Source organism: Natator depressus, chromosome 6, assembly GCF_965152275.1.
Source record: "Natator depressus isolate rNatDep1 chromosome 6, rNatDep2.hap1, whole genome shotgun sequence".
In the NCBI taxonomy this organism is placed as follows: Eukaryota; Metazoa; Chordata; order Testudines; family Cheloniidae; genus Natator; species Natator depressus.
The window spans coordinates 125,032,756-125,052,385 of NC_134239.1; the positions used below are offsets into that span (position 1 = coordinate 125,032,756).

At 47.8% G+C, this 19,630-nt stretch overlaps 1 protein-coding gene across 11 annotated transcripts in view; it reads left to right on the forward strand.

Annotated features, from left to right (window-relative positions):
• The first annotated feature begins 10,339 nt into the window (after positions 1-10,339).
• Positions 10,340-19,630, forward strand: part of TRIM9 (tripartite motif containing 9) — a 121,095-nt gene continuing 111,804 nt past the window's right edge. For all 11 annotated transcript variants that reach the window (XM_074956530.1, XM_074956534.1, XM_074956536.1 and 8 more), the window contains exon 1: positions 10,340-11,235. In XM_074956530.1, coding sequence (XP_074812631.1) covers positions 10,414-11,235 — 822 coding nt within the window. In that variant the 5' untranslated portion in view covers positions 10,340-10,413. The remainder of the gene's footprint in view (positions 11,236-19,630) is intronic.

Sequence of the window (19,630 nt, forward strand, 5' to 3'; positions counted from 1 at the left end):
CTGCCGGGAGACTTTTAATGGGCTGCATCTCTTCGCAGACGGGCAGAGACTGATCGTCTTACTGCAGATGGAGATGGCAGATTAATTGGCGACAGACAGCCTTCAGCTTCACGCTGCTTTTTGCTCCAGTATCCGATGGGAATATCTTACCGATTTCCTGAGGGCTGCCACTCCCCACCCCACCACATGCCCTGCCTCTTTCACACTTAGCTTGGAAAGCAAGATCATTAGCTCAGAAATCATTCGAAAGAGTGTACCTGTGGGCAAGAGAGGCAATCACTTTCCTCTCCTTCCTTTTGTCCGGGAAATTTTACAGGAGGAATCTCTCAATCCACTGTGTGTAATTCTGCTATACACAGCCCTCAGTGCCTTGTTATTATTTTATATCATGCAAAATGTGTTAAATCCCCTTTGCTCTGTGCTTGCTGGACAACTTAAAGATTTCTGAAATGGGCAGCTGGAGATGCCCCCGGGTTGAAGAAATGCCCAGTTGGCATAGCCATCACCTCCTGTCTCCAACCTCCAGCATAGGGGGCATGCTGCAGGAAGGGACAAAGATGGCTGGAATGCACAGTTCTCCAGTGACTCCCACCAGGATAAAGCTTCTAGGAGCCTATACCAGCTGGTGCCAGTTACAGCAGCCAGCCCTGAGGCGGATTGAAGTTGTGCCAGGTTCCCGACCTGTTCCCAAGAGCTCGGAAGATGGTGAGACCACCTCTGTCTCCAGCTTTGACAGACCTGAAGACGTGGCCCACAGTCTCTGCCCCACAAGCTCACAAACATGACATAACAAGGAGGACAAAGCACAAGGGGGAGTGTAGGGGACTTCTCTATAATGATAACAGGGCACAGAGGCTACAGAAAGACAGATTCTCATTTACACCCAGGCCTGTTTCTGCCATGGAGATAGAGAAGTGGAGACAGAGAGTTCGGGGACTCTGAGACAAACCCCCATGCATTCATTTTATTCATGAGGAAACAGTTTAACGAAAGCAGTTCCCTGCAACCTGCCACGTCCAGCTCCCTCGAGGATGCTCCAGCACTGACAAGGCCCTGCCATGACATCATGAGTTTGATTTTGACCCAAGGCTGGTTCTAGGGCCAGGAAAGCCAAGTAGTCACCCTGGGAGGCGACTTCCAGGGAGCACCAGACTAGCTTTTTTATTTAGTTTTGCTCCACTCTGCTTGGCCAGCCATTTTTACTCCGCTCATGGGTCGATTGTGGTGGTTTTCTTTCCTTTTCTTCTCTTTTTTTTTGGCTTGGTCGCTCAGATGGGAGGTGCCAAAACCTATTTCTGCCTGCACAGTAAAATGGCTTAGACTGCTCCTGTTTTGACCAGTACAGTCCCTTAAACATTTGCAGTGAAAGATCACTGAGGAAGAAGAACAGGTTTCCCCAGATCAGATGGAAATTCAGAATCACTGTTTAGCCAGCACTGTGATGGATGGGCAGTCCAGGGGGCATGTTACCTCCCACCAGCCAAACTGTATGTCTGGTCTGAATGGGAGTCTGATTACCAGCGCTTTAGTGAAAGTTGAGGCTGCACCAGATGTTCTTTCAGACTGAACATCCTCTGATCACCTCATGTTATGTTTCCCAATTATGCTCTTCCTAGAGTTGTCCAGAGAAATTGTGCAGAGAATACATAAAATGGGAAGATGGAAAAAGAAAACATTCCATCAGCTCAAAGGGTACAATCTGTGCAAGGAGATGCACCAACACTCCCCCGGGGAAAATACTCCCATGGGATATTAAATCACCAACCATAGCCACTATGCAAAATAGCTTACTCTGCTATTCATATGGGGCTCAATCCTGCAAGGTGCTGAGCACTTTTGAGAGGGGCTGAGTGCCCTCAGTTCCCACTGCAGGCCCCAATTCAGCAAGGAACTTAAGCACATGCCTAACTGTAAGCACATGAGTAGTACGTAGTCTCTACGTAAAAGAATAAATGGACATAAATCAGAGGTCAAGAATTATAACATTCAAAAACCAGTTGGAGAACACTTCAATCTCTTTGGTCACTCGATTACAGACCTAAAAGTTGCAATTCTTCAACAAAAAAACTTCAAAAACAGATTCCAACAAGAGACTGCTGAATCTGAATTAATTTGCAAACTGGATACAATTAACTTAGGCTTGAATAGAGACTGGGAGTGGATGTGTCATTACACAAAGTAAAACTATTTCCCCTTGTTTATTCCCCCCCCCCCCCACTGTTCTTGTCAACTTCTGGAAATGGCCCACCTTGATTATCACTACAAAAGGTTTCCCCCCCCACCCCCGCTCTCCTGCTGGTAATAGCTCACCTTTCCTGATAATTCTTGTTACAGTCTGTATGGTAAAGCCCATTGTTTCATGTTCTCTGTGTATATAAAATCTCCCCACTATATTTTCCACTGTATGCATCCAATGAAGTGAGCTGTAGCTCACGAAAGCTTATGCTCTAATAAATTTGTTAGTCTCTAAGGTGCCACAAGTCCTCCTGTTCTTTTTGCGGATACAGACTAACATGGCTGCTAATCTGAAACCTGTCACATGAGTAGTGTCACTGGCTTCAAGTTAGTACCACACTGGATCGAACCCATGATATATGGAATATTGCTCACAGCATATCGAATCCCTTATGCAAAGAGGGATGGCCGAGTTGAAGCCTTGAGTCTGACTGGACTCCTTTTTTGTTTAGGCCAGACTCCTGAGATTATCTGGCAGAGTTTTTGTAGGATGACTCTTCTTTGGGCTTTGTTTTTCTGTCGATTTAAGAAGCCTCACAGAAATATAGGGTATTTAATACAATAGGTCATGAGAGAGCCTTTGGAAAAGGACCTGATTCCAAATTCATCCAGGGTATAATAACTGTGTTGATTTTAGGGGATGAACTTGGCCAAATGGATGATTGGTAACTTGTGAGGAGCTGTTATTGCTCATGTCCATATCTACACGGGTTGTTCATGATTTTTAATCCGCATTCGCAGCAGACAATGTAAACGCACCTGTGGACTGGGAGGGTGCATAGGGGCATGCTATGAATGGTTGAGAGCAGTAAGTTGGGATCCATAGTTACAAGACTTGTGGAAACGTGACGATATGCTGCAACCCTTACTAAGAGCACTTATTCGTAAGAACAGTCCTATTGACTTTACGTCAGCCGGGTGGTGCTTTCCACACACCCCAAAACACAGCTTTGTTGCAACAGAAATAATAACAGCCTCTTCATTCCGGCAGCATAAGCCCGGGCCATTTTAATGCTGCGATAAGGTTGCCCCTGTTACTTATTCAGGAGAACCTGGCAAACAAGACATGATGAAAGCAAAAGCCTGTAAAACAAGACAATTTCCTGTTCCTTTCACTTTTAATTGCTGATCACAGTGATATTTTTCTAATGAATCCCAAGGCTGGGGAAAGCAGTTGTTGCAGATTTTAAGCTACACCGTGTACATCTCGCAGGGTGAGAACAAGCAGGACAAGAGTAAGGAGCAGGCCATCAAAGCACGATACTATTCCGCTCTTGCTGAGATAAAAGTAAAGAGAGAAGCCACTGTGTCAAAAAGAAAACTGCAACGTGTTTCTGACTGCGGGGGTCTTCTTAGAGAATCCGGTGGCTGCATTCGTTTCCATCCTCTTTGCTTCTTTATACCTACCCTATTTACATGCTACACATGGAATTAAAACAGAAAGAGCAGCACCTACCTGTCACAGTGACAAATGATGGAGCGAAACCAGACAGACAGACAAAACAAGGAAGGAGGGTTTCATTTAGGCAAAAGGGCAGCTAGAGGGATGCAAGCTGTGAAAGAAATGTGCTAGTGGAAGCAACCATGGGCAGATACCGGGTGTCTGCAAATGAGGGACACCCAGCAGAATTAAGCGGACATACCGGTTTTCCTCCCCACTGTTCTCAATAGATATGCAAAAATTGAGAGCTTCTGCAAGGAATCCAGAAAAGCCCAGCCTGCATGAAGAAAAGTTGAGGCGATCTCAATCCCATCTCAGTTTTTCGCAAACTAGCTTGCAACCCTACCACCATACACTGTGAGCTTGCGCTGTAAAAGCAACGGAGAAAAGAAGGAAGAAATAGAAAGAGGGGGCAAAGAGAAAAATATTTTTCTCTCTCTTGATTTATTCTTCCTTCCTTGTACGACTCAAGGACAATCTTGTATTCCTTGTGTGCCTTAAAGTCATCCCCACTCCTCCCAGCACATTGAATGCAATTTGATGAGCCCTGAAATTTTAGATACACCCGACTGTGGATGGCCCTGCATGAATTTACAATGGTGGGGATGGCACAAGGAGCCGTCCCTTTGTTCCACCTCCTGCAAATTGTGCATCTGCACAACCTCAGTGAGCCAGCCCCACTAAAATCCCACTTTAACCTTATCGATATCTACCAAAGCTGCTCGGGCAGCTGTGCTCACACTCTCACAAATGCACACCACCAAATGCCTCCAGTGGTGTGTGTCCGTGAGTGCATTCCATATATCCTGCTAGTCAAAATTGTCTATCACTCTCCACCTACTGCTCAAGTCTTGGGGTCTTCTGAGTGTCACCACCTATGTCCTATTAGCCAAGACTAACAATCACTGTCAATATCTGGGTCTGTTCCATGAGCACACTGCGCGCTTACTGATGGAGGGCGACACACAATGCTATTTGATTGACATCTGCAGGAACTAAATTTTATGGTCCTTGTGATGCTGTTTTGTCTTCTATCTTAGGGCCTTGACAGCCATGCGAGAAGACATGGTGTGCAGCAATGGTTGATGAGCTACAGACACTTCTTTTGGGACACTAATACTTGTCCTTCTCCATGATTCTGGGTCATCCTGACTCCAGCCTGATCGATGTGGAGAGATTTGTGCTCCGTAGAGGGCACCATTGACACGTTGGCGACTGTGCAGGTGCTCCTGGGGGGAAGGTATTCACTGTCTATACCGTGTGGAAGCTCGGGGTTACGTTAACAAGGTCTGAGGCAGTGGTGCAGAACATGGGGAGATGTTGCCCAGTAACAATACACGTTTACATTGGTTGTATGGTCCCGGTGGGATTGCTGCCTTCTGCCCTGCTGGAATCCATTCAAGGGTTCTGCCCTGTGCTAAGGTAGTTCAGTGCAGGTGGGACCATGGCGCACAACTTGAATTTCTGAACTAAATGGCTGGTGAGTTGTACTAGAGGCGGTTTCAGTTCCCACCAATATCCCTTTAATCCACCCAAGATGCAGACTATGCCAAGTTGCAGGTGATTAACCAAAGGCAGCTAGAGCGAGTTGTTATACAGCCATAATATTTAATTTCTCACCAATGCTCTGATTTCTCTGTACGTTGAGGATGGAGGTTTCTGAGGGTTGTGGGAAGCATTAATAGGCCCATGGCCATCGCAATTTTGCAGTGCTAGGAGTGTGCTGGGATGACCTGAGTGGTGGACTCTGCAGAGTTGTGCTCTGGGTGTGCTCATCAATGGACCGGCTGCGGAGAGGTGGTACCGATGAGCTGAAGTCCTACCACCATGGCTTGGCTTGATTCACGTGTGTTGTGAGCCATACAAAAGCACTTCTGGATCCTTAGGTCTGGGCCACAGCGCATCACTTCTGTTTCATCTGGATGACAACAGCATTTGGGCTGAAATTTGCCAGATGTCCCTTATCTGGCCAGGTCCATGTGACCCTGGTTTATTTTATGCACAGCCGTTCCAATCGTCTTCAGCCTCTTGCTAAAGGATGATTTCCGTGCATACGGCTTCTTCAAGCCCTATGGCCATCCAGCTCAACCTAGACCCAAACATTGAAAAAGACCTTGGCAAAGTGGAGAATTGGCCTGAAATCAACAAGATGAAATGCAATAAAGACAAGTGCAAAGTACTTCACATAGGAAGGGAAAATCAGATGCACAGCTACAAAACGGGGAATACGTGGCCAGGTGGTTAGGATCAGGGGGTTAGAGGGCGTCAGATCTTTCTGAGTCAGCAATGGGAGGCAGTTGCAAAAAAGGCAAATATCATTCTGGGGTATGTTGTAGGAGCAGCAGTGATCTGTATGCTCTGTATAACCTGTATGTTCAAAAGGTCTGTTACACCTTCCCCCCCACCCCCTTTTTGTCTCTTTTCCCTCTTTGAATACCTGTGAAGTGGCTTTCCCCCTCCCTCCTGGAATGCTTGTGGGATGAATGAGCTGCTTGAGCAGCAAGAAGAGCAGAAGAGCTCCCAGGTAGACAAGGTGTCTGACACTGATTAGGCAGTGATCACATGCCCAATGCATGGACACTGCATGGACACTGCCCGAGGTGGAGCTTGACCAACCAGATGTGGCCAAATCATCTCTAATCGCAGGCCATGAGGAGCAGGTCCTTAAAAGGGGAAAGGGCCATGTGCTCAGGAGTGCACTCACAAGATTGTACCTCCCATGAAGGCTCTTCACCCGGACCGCCTGGCCAGTGGTTCGCCGCGTTGCATTTCATCGTGCCTCGGGAAGACTTACCTTCATCACCCTGTCCATCGCTGCGCTGTGGGACACTTACCTTGAAGGATCCTGACATCTCCAGAGCCGTGCCTGTCCTGGGAGCGTGAGTATGTGAGTGTGAGTGTGACTCCCCCCACCCTACTTTTGAGCTTAGCTATCAGTATAATAAACGTGCTGCTTTCTGCCAAACTCTGGTGGGTCATTAGTCCTCCCTAAGCTTACTGTTGTAGGTTTGTTTTTTTTTGCCTCTGTCTTCATGAACAAGATCAGCTCCCAGACGACTGCACTGGGCAGCACAGCATGGGGAGGAGGTGACCAGCCCTCTGTGAAGAAAGAAGTGGTTTGGGACTATTTAGAAAAGCTGGACAAGCACAAGTCCATGGGGCCGGATGCGCTGCATCCGAGAGTGCTAAAGGAGTTGGCGGATGTGATTGCAGAGCCATTGGCCATTATCTTTGAAAACTCATGGTGATCGGGGAAGGTCCTGGATGACTGGAAAAAGGCTAATGTAGTGCCCATCTTTAAAAAAGGGAAGAAGGAGGATCCTGGGAACTACAGGCCAGTCAGCCTCACCTCAGTCCCTGGAAAAATCATGGAGCAGGTCCTCAAGGAATCAATTCTGAAGCACTTAGATGAGAGGAAAGTGACCAGGAACAGTCAGCATGGATTCACCAAGGGCAAGTCATGCCTGACTAATCTAATTGCCTTCTATGACAAGATAACTGGCTCTGTGGATGAGGGGAATGCAGTGGACGTGTTATTCCTTGACTTTAGCAAAGCTTTTGACATGGTCTCCCAGAGTATTCTTGCCAGCAAGTTAAAGAAGTATGGGCTGGATGAATGGACTATAAGGTGGATAGAAAGCTGGCTAGATTGTCAGGCTCAACAGGTAGTGATCAATGGCTCCATGTCTAGTTGGCAGGCGGTATCAAGTGGAGTGCCCCAAGGGTCGGTCCTGGGGCTGGTTTTGTTCAATATCTTCATTAATGATCTAGAGGATGGTGTGGATTGCACCCTCAGCAAGTTTGCAGATGACACTAAACTGGGAGGAAAGGTAGATACGCTGGAGGATAGGGATAGGATACAGAGGGACCTAGACAAATTAGAGGATTGGGCCAAAAGAAATCTGATGAGGTTCAACAAGGACAAGTGCAGAGTCCTGCACTTAGGATGGAAGAATCCCATGCACCACTACAGACTAGGGACCTTTCTGCAGAAAAGGACCTAGGGGTTCCAGTGGACAAGAAGCTGGATATGAGTCAACAGTGTGCCCTTGTTGCCAAGAAGGCCAATGGCATTTTGGGCTGTATAAGTAGACGCATTGCCAGCAGATCGAGGGACGTGATCGTTCCCCTCTATTCGACATTGGTGAGGCCTCATCTGGAATACTGTGTCCAGTTTTGGGCCCCACACTACAAGAAGGATGTGAAAAAATTGAAAAGCGTCCAGCGGAGGGCAACGAAAATGGTTAGGGGACTGGAACACATGACTTGTGAGGAGAGGCTGAGGGAACTGGGATTGTTTAGTCTGCGGAAGAGAAGAATGAGTCGGGATTTGATAGCTGCTTTCAACTACCTGAAAGGGGGTTCCAAAGAGGATGGATCTAGACTGTTCTCAGTGGTAGCAGATGACAGAACAAGGAGTAATGGTCTCAAGTTGCAGTGGGGGAGGTTTAGGTTGGATATTAGGAAAAACTTTTTCACTAGGAGGGTGGTGAAGCACTGGAATGCGTTACCTAGGGGAGGTGGTGGAATCTCCTTCTTTTGAGGTTTTTAAGGTCAGGCTTGACAAAGCCCTGGCTGGGATGATTTAGCTGGGGATTGGTCCTGCTTTGAGCAGGGGGTTGGACTAGATGACCTTCCGAGGTCCCTTCCGACCCTGATATTCTATGATTCTATGATAAGGTATGGGAGGTAATTGTCCCACTCTGTTTGGCACTTGTGAGGCCTCAGCTGGAGGACTGTGTCCAGTTCTGGGTGCCACAATTTATGAAAGATGTGAACAAATTGGAGAGAGTCCAGAGGAGCGTAACAGCAATGATGAAAGGTTTCGAAAACCTGACCTATGAGGAAAAGTTAAAAACACTGGGCATGCTTAGTCTTGAGAAAAGAAGACTGAGGAGGGACCTGATAACAGTTAAGGGCTTAAAAGTTTAAATACTTGAAGGGCTGTTATAAAGAGGACAGTGATCAATTGTTCTCCATGTCCACAGTAGGTAGGACAAGAAGTAATAGACTTAGTCTGCTGCAAGGGAGATTTAGGTTAGATAGGAAAAATTTTCTACCGCTATGGATAGTTAAGCTCTGGAACAGGCTTCCAAGGGCAGGCTGTGGAATATCCATCATTGGGGATTTTTAACAACGTGTTGGACAAACTCCTATCAGGGACAATCTAGGTTTATTTGGTTCTGCCTCGGCACAGAGGGCTGGACTGGTGATTTCTCAACATCTCTTCAAGACCTACATTGCTATGATTCTGTGATTATCCGCTGGACTAGTACATTTTGTATCACTATATAGTTCTTGTATAGGACCTACAGTAAATACCATATGGGGGGGGTCTAAAGAAAAACATATTCATTGCAAGAATGTAGAACTCTCTATATATCTTACTTTTTTCATCAAACACATTGGCAGTGCCCCAATCGGTAAGTGCTTTAAGTTATAAAAGTCAGAGCATGCAAAGGTTGCAAGACACTTTTTAAATTAAATTCTACTTTTGTTCTCTGCATTTTGAAACAATTAGTTTCCTTCCTACTCCAGACCCTATAGATTTCTTCACCAAGTAAATCAATGCTGTACACAGCTATTTATAGGGAATCTTACTATAGAGGGATTTCAAGATGCATGTTTTGCAATAATATCTAGAGGAAATTAACACAGCTCAGCGATAAGATAGAAGCAAAACTGTTAACATTATTTTGCAAATGCTCACCGAGGGAGCTTTCCTGAGAAACTCCAGTGAAGTGTTCTGTTGTGTCTAACACCAGACTACATGTACCCAATAAGGAGAGATTCACACATACACACGTACAGTGCTAGACTTGCTCTGGGTGTGCTTCCAGCTTAGGTTCAGGGACCTTTGTAGTCCCTATGTCTACTTCTAACAGGGGAGCCCACGAGACCTCTCTCCCAGAGACTGTAAGACTTGTACTAAACTTGTCTCAGCTCCAGTGTCTGAAAACAAGGGGGAATAATGAAGAGAGACAATCCTGCCCCGGTGGAGTATGTCACCTTCTCTGGAGGGTGCTGTAGCATCCCTACCAGAGGGGATTGTTATGCCTTGCTCATAAAGAGGCTTATGAAGAGCGGATTTTGCTGTCTTGGCAATGTACCAGATGACCACTTTTCCCCCTGCCCAATTGTCCAAGGAAGGGATTGCCCTAGGCTGCTGCAGAGTACGGGGGGCTGGCTGCCAACTTTAGGTCGCAGAAGGCGCAGGGGCCTGGGTACGGGGGGGCTTCGGAGCAGACGGGAGGGAGGAAGGGGCAGGCTGAACTTGGGGGGCCCTTATTCATAGGACAAGGGCACCTCGGGGCCCCAGCTGAGCCAGTGGCCCAACTGTGCGCGGCGCTGCACAGCGAGAGCCAGACTCGCGCAGCCCAACAGGAGGGGCGCATTGGGAAACCGAGGCCCGGAGAGAGTCCCGCGCGGGGGGCCGCTGGGAACGGAGCCCCTCAGGCCCAGCGCCGCGCCCCCCGCCGGCACCTGCCAGGGGCGCCGCCGCCGCCGCCCCTTCTCCCGCAGCGCCCCCCTCTCACCCCGCAGTCTGCAGGGGCGGAGCCTGGCGGGCGGGCCGAGCCAATGGCGCCGGGGGGGCGGGGCCGGCGGCGGCCAATGGGGCGGGGGGCCGGCAGTGGAGCGGCGGCGGCGGTGCGTGCGGGCGGGCGGGCGCTCGCTGGCCAGGGCGCTGCGCAAAGACTCCCCGCGCCGGCTCCGCTCCGCGCCCTTCCCCGCCGCCGATGGAAGAGATGGAAGAGGAGCTGAAATGCCCCGTGTGCGGCTCCTTCTACCGGGAGCCCCTCATCCTGCCCTGCTCGCACAGCCTGTGCCAGGCCTGCGCCCGCAACATCCTGGTGCAGACGCCCGAGGCCGAGTCCCCGCAGAGCCGCCGGGCCTCGGGCGTCTCCGACTACGACTACCTGGACCTGGACAAGATGAGCCTGTACAGCGAGGCGGACAGCGGCTACGGCTCCTACGGCGGCTTCGCCAGCGCGCCCACCACCCCGTGCCAGAAGTCCCCCAACGGCGTGCGGGTCTTCCCGCCGGCCGCGCCGCCGCCGCCCCACCTGCCGCCGCCGCCGGCCGCCCTGGCCCCCGTGCCCCGCAACGCCTGCCTCACCTGCCCGCAGTGCCACCGCAGCCTGATCCTGGACGAGCGGGGGCTGCGCGGCTTCCCCAAGAACCGGGTGCTGGAGGGGGTGATCGACCGCTACCAGCAGAGCAAGGCGGCCGCGCTGCGCTGCCAGCTGTGCGAGAAGGCGCCCAAGGAGGCCACGGTGATGTGCGAGCAGTGCGACGTCTTCTACTGCGAGCCCTGCCGGCTGCGCTGCCACCCGCCCCGCGGCCCGCTGGCCAAGCACCGCCTGCTGCCGCCGGCCCAGGGCCGGGTGAGCCGCCGGCTCAGCCCCCGCAAGATCTCCACCTGCACGGACCACGAGCTGGAGAACCACAGCATGTACTGCGTGCAGTGCAAGGTGCCCGTGTGCTACCAGTGCCTGGAGGAGGGCAAGCACTCCAGCCACGAGGTCAAGGCCCTGGGCGCCATGTGGAAGCTGCACAAGGTGAGGGCTGCCGCCGGAGGGGGTCAAGGGCTGCTCAGAGGGGGGCAGGGCTCAGACCTGCAGCTGGGAACCAGCCGGGGGGGGGGGTCGGTCTGTCTGTCTGTCTATGGAGCCAGTCTGTCTGTCCACCCCCCCCCCCCCCGGGGCTGTTCTGTAGCGCCCGTCTCCGTGGTGTCTAGGCACTGGCGTGCTTGGTGTCCCCTCCGCCTTTGCTAGCCCCAGCGCTGTGAACCGAGGCCTTTTTCTTTCTGAAATGGGCAGAAGATGTGGGGGGGGGAGTGCACCCCAAGGTAATTCTTGTGCGTTATCCATAAGCAGCCAGGCTGGTGCTGCCTGCAGTCATTCATCCTTCCCCAGGCTCCCCTGGACTTCAGAGAGGGCTTTGGCTAAGGAAGGGGTAAGCACAGCAGGGGCTGGCCTAGGGTGGGCAGATGCATCTGCTCAGAGTACCGGCCAGGCAGGTAACGGGGCATGACGGTTTGCAAAGGGCAAGTGTGCAGGCCTCCTGGGGCGCAGAGTGCCAGGCTTGACGCAGTATTGCTGACGAAGGGCTATGTGTGGGCAGTGCATCTCTGTGTACCCTCAGTCATCTGGAGTTGGGGGGAGATGAGGAGGAAGGTTGGGAATGGGTAGGCAGCTCTCTGGCTACATGCTTTACTGTATACGGATCAGCTGCTTTCTTGTGCTCTCCCACTTTATCATGCACCTTCTTTGGCAAAGGGCGGGTTAGGAGACTCCTGTAATGAAGCAGAATAATGAGAGGGGGCTGCGATTCCCACTCCTCCCCCCATGCTGAGAAATTCATTTTTAATCCAGGGCTGGGATGCAGAGTTGGCCGGGGAGCTGGTGAATACCGGTTTAAATCGAGAACCTGGGATTTTATTAGAATACATGAATGAAAATGACTGAAAAATAGTTAAGAGTCTGATACTAGATTTGCAGTAATCTGGTCTGTTTAGTTCTAATGAAAGGGAATAAAATAAACCCTAAAAGAGCCTCTACTTAAAGCTGAGTGCTGTTGTCTTGGCTACTTCAAAGAGAACCTTCTCAATCTGGGAGTTCCCCTTCTGTGTTTAGCAGTGAAAATTAGGTGTTTGTTTAGTAAACAAAGAAGGGGGATTCCCAGGTTGAGAAGTTTCTCTCTGAGGTAAACTGCCAAACCTACTGCCCAGTCCTGTACTCTCTCTCGACCTGGCTGGCTGGAGTGCAAGTGTTGGAGCTGAACAATGTGAGTACCGTGACTCATGTTGAAATATTTCAAGATGCGCAAAGGTGGAAGACCGGTTGACCCAATTCATGGTTATTTTGAGAGAGTTCAGGAAGGTGGCACAGAGAGTCTTAGATGCCGAAATTGCAAAGAAAAAGTGAGTGGGAAGGCGGACCGTATGAGGAAACATTTTGCAAAATGCAGCGAAAAGAACAATGAGATGCCGGAACCACTGACTTTGGCTAAACATGTGCGAGTATTAGAATCAGCTGCTAAGGACAAAGGGTATTGACAATACTGCACTACCATTGCCAAGCACATTGAAAGAAAGCCAGATCCAGGTTGGCCAAAGACAACGAGGAGGAAGTGCCACGGTTTTTCAACCACGAAGGCATATGTTGGTAACAAAACCAACTCCAGAACTGAAACGAAAGATAGATTTGAAAATTGCAGAATTTTTTTTATGGCTGTAATGTTCCCTTTTCTGTTATTGAGCATCCAACGTTTCAAGCAATGATCTGCTGCCTAAGGCCAGGCTTCAAAGCACCCAGTTGAAAGCAGGTGGCAGGTGAACTGATAGACACCGTTACTGATGGTTTGAGGGTGGAAGCATGCCATGAATTACATGGAAAAGCAGTTACGTTAATACAAGATGGCTGGAGTAATGTGCACAGTGACCCAGTGATAGCGAACTGGGTGCAGATAGGGAAAACTGTGGTTTATGTATCGGCAGTTGATACTGGAAGTAATAAGAAGACTGAAAAGTACTATGCTATGCTGGCAAGAGAAGCCAAGGATTTAGCCAATGAACTGTGTGGTTGTGGTGGTAAGAGCTACCTGACAGACAATGAGAGAACGATGCAAAGTATCAGAAGTGATTTGGAACTAGATGACGACACATTAGTTACGTATGGATGTGCATCACATTGACTCAATCTTCTTGGACAAGACCTTACCCCAAGTGCTTTGGTGACACGTGTTGTAGATTTTACAAAAGTATTTTCGCAATCACCATCAGTCTGCAGCTTGGTTAAAAGAATGCCGAGGATCTGTACGACCCCAAATCCCTGGTGACGCACAATGGAACAGTCAAATAACATGTCTGGAAACATACATTAAAAATCAGCCACATTATCTCAGGATTGTGAGTGATCATGAGGCAGAACTTGGAGAGTGGTCGGTATAATTAATCAAGGTATTTACCAAGAGGCAAAGAACTTGATCAATCAGTTGAAACCAATTGCCGGGGCATTTGACACACTCCAAAGGGACACATCAGCAATTGCTGTTGCATGCGAAATATGGTTGGATCTACTGATAAAGATCTTGCAGCACACAAAGCAAAAGTACAAAAGAGATTTCATGAGGCCATTACTCCTGTACACATGTTGACCAAACTCCTTCATCCAAAATATGCAGGAAAGAAATTGGCAGCTGAACAAGAAGAAATTGCCAGGCAGTGGTTGCTCAGCAAAAATCCCGACTTTCTGCCATATTTACTTGCATTTAAAGTAGAAGAAACTCCATATCCAAAACAATGTTTTCATCCACTATCAAGGAAAAAGTTTCCCCTGTAACATGATGGAAGTATTTGAAGAATGCTGATATTCCATCTGACTTCATAGAACTGGTGGTCCAGCAAATTCAGTGGGCATAGAACGAATCTTTTCAAACGTTGGATACATCCATTCAAAACTGAGGAATAGGCTTGGTCTATCCGCTACATCAAAATTGGTCTTCTGCTACAGGATGCTGCGTGGCCAAAAGGACCTGGAGTGGTAATCTGCAACTCTGCATGTTTCTGATGGCTGCTCTGCATTATTGTCAATTCCATGTTTTTGATTATTGTTGATAAAATATTGAAAACTGACATCTGAGTCATGACACCTATAACCTCCTTAAGAAAATACCAAACCGAAATGTACACAGACATTGTGATGCTCAGGTTTATAATCATATATATTAAATATGTCGACTGCAGTTTAACTTTTTTCTTTGCACAACCCTAAATTAATCCGCAGCCATATGTAACCACAATTAGAATAGGTAACTAAAATGAAGTGTAATGGGGTGTGCATTAACAAAACAGTTTTTAAAATAGAAAATGCCGTAAATGGAGACTAACTAGGTTTTCCTGGAGCGATTAAAAAAAAAAAACCCCAAAACATTATTTGACCTGGTAAATCCACCGCTGGTAAATACCATACCATGCCTGCTCAGATGTATGTTGGTGACCTCCCGTTTAAGGTAACTAGGGCAGAAGTGACTTGGATGTAGGCAGACAGAGCTCAGTGAAATGTGTATTCTGATGAGACATGAAAGCACAGCACCGTTACTCGGGCTAACGTTGAAATAATTGCCCCTCTGTAATAAACAGGAGCTAGAGGGTGGGGCACATTGGAAGGAGTAGGTGTGATGTAAGAGATATTGACATGTGTGCCCATCTCTCCCAGCCCTTAATGAAATACTTTCCAGGAACATCTTCATTTATTCATGTTGTGTTTTGACACAACATATGGAGGCAAACAGCCCTGTGGAGAATACACCAGGACTGCTGTGCTGTAATTCAGTTCTCTGTAAATTGGGCATGGGGGTGGGGGGCGTTCTCCTTGCTGACAGGCTGTCACTTCGCTTGACAGCTGTGCTGTTCCGAATGGAAAAGGAATTAAAGGCTTGTGCTACACTAGGCAATAGTGTACGTGTGTTGGAAAGAGGATTGTTCTTCTGGCATTTAAAGAGCTGCAGTGTTGCTACAGCTGGGATGCAATGGCTGCATTTTAAGTACAATATTATTAGGCTTGGAAGGATTAGATTTTGACTGGTAAATGTCAGTAAACATCGATTTCGCCACACACACACACACCCCACCCCCCCAACAACAAATATTTCCATCAATAATCAAAATTTACAGATAGGCAGAGTAAGAAACCTGCTGCCTGAGAATTTATTAGAGTTTGGTTTAAGGATACTTGCATTGTATATTTGGACATGTGATGTTATGTTTATATTTCAATGGTTATAAAGCTTTAACTTGTTGAATTTCAACATGTACTGTCATTAAATCATTATTGTCTGACCACTTCCTTGCCTGATGTTCTGTCCCTCCCCATAATTTCCTGCAATTGTGGACATTTAAATCTATAAAAATAGGGAAAAAATGCTTAAAAGTAAACATCGATATTAACCTTCACAATTATAGAAAAATAAAAATTAAATAAGAATGTAACATTATTGATAGCAACTAGTAGTTTTCACACTGATCTTTTGATGTCTATATCATCCGGCTGCTGCATCTTACAGCCTGACTAACCCATAGATCTACTAATGAAACTCTTCTCCGTGTTGTGGTCCATCAGTGTGTTTATCCCATGAGCCCTCAACTACTGTGAGTGTTGTGCTAGGTTTTACAGTGGGTGAGAGAAACAGCTTTCCCATTGAGGAGAATTGTCTATTAATTTATCAAGAGCATCCTGTTTTCACACGGAGGACCCTTCGGGGCCAGATCTTCAGCTGGGGTAAATCAATTTTCAAGTTGCAGTGGAGGAGGTTTAGGTTGGATATTAGGAAAAACTTTTTCACTAGGAGGATGGTAAAACACTGGAATGCGTTACCTAGGGAGGTGGTAGAATCTCCTTCCTTAGAAGTTTTTAAGGTCAGGCTTGACAAAGCCCTGGCTGGGATGATTTGATTGGGGATTGGTCCTGCTTTGAGCAGGGGGTTGGACTAGATGACCTCCTGAGGTCCCTTCCAACCCTGATATTCTATGATTCTATGATTCTAATACATCTCCTTTGAAGTCAATGGAGCTTTGCTGATACACGGTAGTGGAGGACCTTACCCCCCAAATCATGCATGTAAATGTCTCCAAAACAATAGAGCATCATGGGTAAGAGGTTTTTTCATTATGGTTTGGCTCTGAGCCTATCCCAGTTAACCCCTTATCTTCTGGTGCTCTTTAGCTCTGATGCAGCAAAGCGCTGAATTTGTGCTTAAGTTTAAGCAAATGTGCAGTCCTGGTGACTTTAAAGTTTAAGCATACACATACAGTCTTTGGGGCTTTTGTTCTCTTGATTAGGCTTGGCTTTTCTAGTGTGTCTTCATTTTTAATGTCCTTTTAAAATAAAACTCTAGTGGAGAATTCTTGCTCTGTAATGTCTTGTCTTCGGTGCCACACGAGCACACACAATTAGATTTTAATGCTGTTTGAAGTTATCATTTCTCATTCACATTTCCTCTTCTCCTGGAGAATTGAATCAGAATGTTAAATCGTGCTTTCTCCTGAGTCATCCGAAGTGTCTGCAGGTATTTGAAGGGCTTGCTGAGCTGCCTGCTGTGACCGAGAGGGGTTTAGTGTTAGGGCAGGAGGGGATCGTCTGTTAGCTGGCATTTGAGTGGGGGTATGGCTGTGTAATTGAATTTATGACAGAGAAGCCAGAGCATGGGTCAGTGCCTTTGAGATCTCATACATCACAATAAATCAATAACATCAACTGTTTATGCATAGGGCACACCTGTGCTGCAGCTGGGAGTGTCATTCCCAGCGTGGATAGACATACATGCTCTAGCTCTGCTCCAGCTAGCATGCTAAAAATAGCAGCATGGCAGCTGGGGGTAGCTCCCTGAGTATGTACCTAGGATTTCAGCTGGGCTTGTACCCGAGCTGCTGCCAACGCCCCTGTAGCCACACGGCTATTTTCAGTGCACTAGAGTTAGCATGTGTACGCTTCCCGAGCTGGGAATTACACCTCCCAGCTGCAGTATAGCCATAGCTTTAGGTCTGATCATGCAGGGGGGCTGTGTGCCTCGGGGAAGGTACCAAGAGGCCTCCAGCGGCCCCTTCTAGGGGACCCTCACAGGATCAGACCCTTAAACACAACCAAGCCTGGCTAAAAGAGCTACTTTCAAAGACTGAGAAATATTGTTCCTATTTGCTTAGTCATTTTGCTGTGACAGAGATGGATTATTGGCTCAAATGCCGCTCTGAAGCTTGCAAGAAGGAATGACAAAGATTGCCTGTACATTGTGAACCACCTGCATAATTATAATACATGCAAAATATACTTTGCGCTACATTATCATTAATTTTAATAAAAGATTAACATGATCATTGGTTAAATCTATGATGAACGAAGAATGCCTTGAAAGCAATATTTATATATCGATACGCCCATGCAATTGCTGTTAAATACAGTATGCTTTACTTAGGAATGAGATCAACCAGCTCCCTCTATACGGTTCTTTAACGAGTGACCCAGTTTTTCACCATCCCCGTGAAAGCGGGCTGAATGCATTGTTCTCTCAGATGATTATTTCAAAACACTAACTGCATTGGGGCACATTTAACCGTACATATTTCAGAGAGCAGTGACTTTGAAAGTGCACACAGATAAAGAGAGAGATCCTTTTCTTAGCTGTCCTGTTTTCCATGGCAGCTGTTGAAAACGCCTTCATGCGAACATAGAGGAAAATGGCTTTACAGTCTGAAACATCCTCATTTTAAAAATATATAAAAATTGCTGCTCTCTGGACTTTCTCTGCAGACAAACCTGATTACTTGTTCTGTCAAAGGGAAAACCACAACATGGGTCTAAGTCCTATTCCTTGCACCTCCCAAGCTCCTCTTGATCTCAGTGGGAAATCTGAGAGTATAATGTTTGTTATTCATTATTTTATTATTAGTTTATTTGTTATTAATCGTGTTTATTACAGCAGTGCCTGAGGGCCAACCAAGCATGGGGGCCTGTAGCAAAGTCGATGACCCGGCGCGGCACCTCCTGCTGGTCATCTTGGGGAATTAGCTCTCCAGCATATGGAGCGCCTCCTCCCGGCTGGTGTCTCACTTGCCACTGGCCCCGTGTCCCTCCCAGACCCGGGTGCCCCTTATCCTGGGTTCTGCCCTCGTAGTACCCCTACACTGGGTCTCCCCTCCCAGGGGAACCCCCAACCCTCTAAACCCACCTTGCCTCAGTGGCTACTGCCCATCATCTAGCCAGTGCTCACTGGGGCAGACTGCAGTCTGTAATGGCCACTCATCATTGGCAAGGGGTTAGGACCTGCTGCCTTTGCCTATCCCCGTACCTTTTGGGCCTTTACCAAGGTCTCTGCCTGGGGTTTTACTAGGCTGGAGCTCCCCAGCTCCCTTTGCCCTTCCCCAGCACTGTTCTGCCTCAGGTACCCTTCTCTCCCAGGCAGCCAGGTCCTTCTCCCTCCAGAGCTAGAGAGACTCGCTCAGCTCCTGGTTTACAGCCCTTTTCTAGGGCCAGCTGTGGCTGCTTCCCCCAATCAGCCTAGCCTTTCACAGCCGCAGCTCTTTTCAGGGTTGCTTTTAATCCCTGTTCTTCAGGAGTGGGGCAGCAGCCCCACTCCAGGGCCCATTGTGCAAAGTGCTGTACAGATGGTGTAGTAGGTGGTCCCTGCCCTGAAGACCTTACAGTCTAAATAGACAAGACAGACCCACACTATAAAGGCTATACCACAAGAATGCCAACACAGACTTTTGCCAAGGATTAAATGTGTTTACAGGTTTTCTGAGTTAGTCACTGAAAAGGCCTTGGCATGGTTATTTCTGTCTCTCTAAGGGTTTTAGCCTGCTGCCCATCACTATCGTATCAACAGCACTAGCAAAATCCCTAGTGGACTCAATGAGGTCACTGGCACTTCTTCCTCTTTGGGGTAAAAACTCTCCTTGGGGTTGTGTTTTTGTTTTTGCCTTTTTAGATGGACTTGTTTTGTGTTGATTTGTTTGAGTGTTGTTTTGGGGCGTTATTTGGGTTGCTTGGGGTTTATTGGGTAGGAATGTCATTGTTGGGAAGATCTGTTATGTTAGCCCTAGTCCCAGATGCCCCGTCACAACCCACATTAGTGCAACCCAGAGATTTGTTTTTCATCCTTTGTACAATTAAGGGATTCAGCTGCCCTGACATAGCATGCAGGAAACTGCCACAGGAGATCACTGAAATATTTGATGACTCACTTGCAGTGCAGATACACTGGCACCCGGATCAAATTTTATGGCTTATTCACAAACGCAACCATTTGCAACAAATCAGGATACACACATGACTGGCAGAAAGAAAGATACAGGAAGGGAATTGGAAGAAAAAAGGGGGCTTTTGTGGCAGACCCTTGCTGCATGGCTAGGCACAGTTCTGTTCCTGCTGCTGGAATTAGAAATCTCGCTGCTGGCTT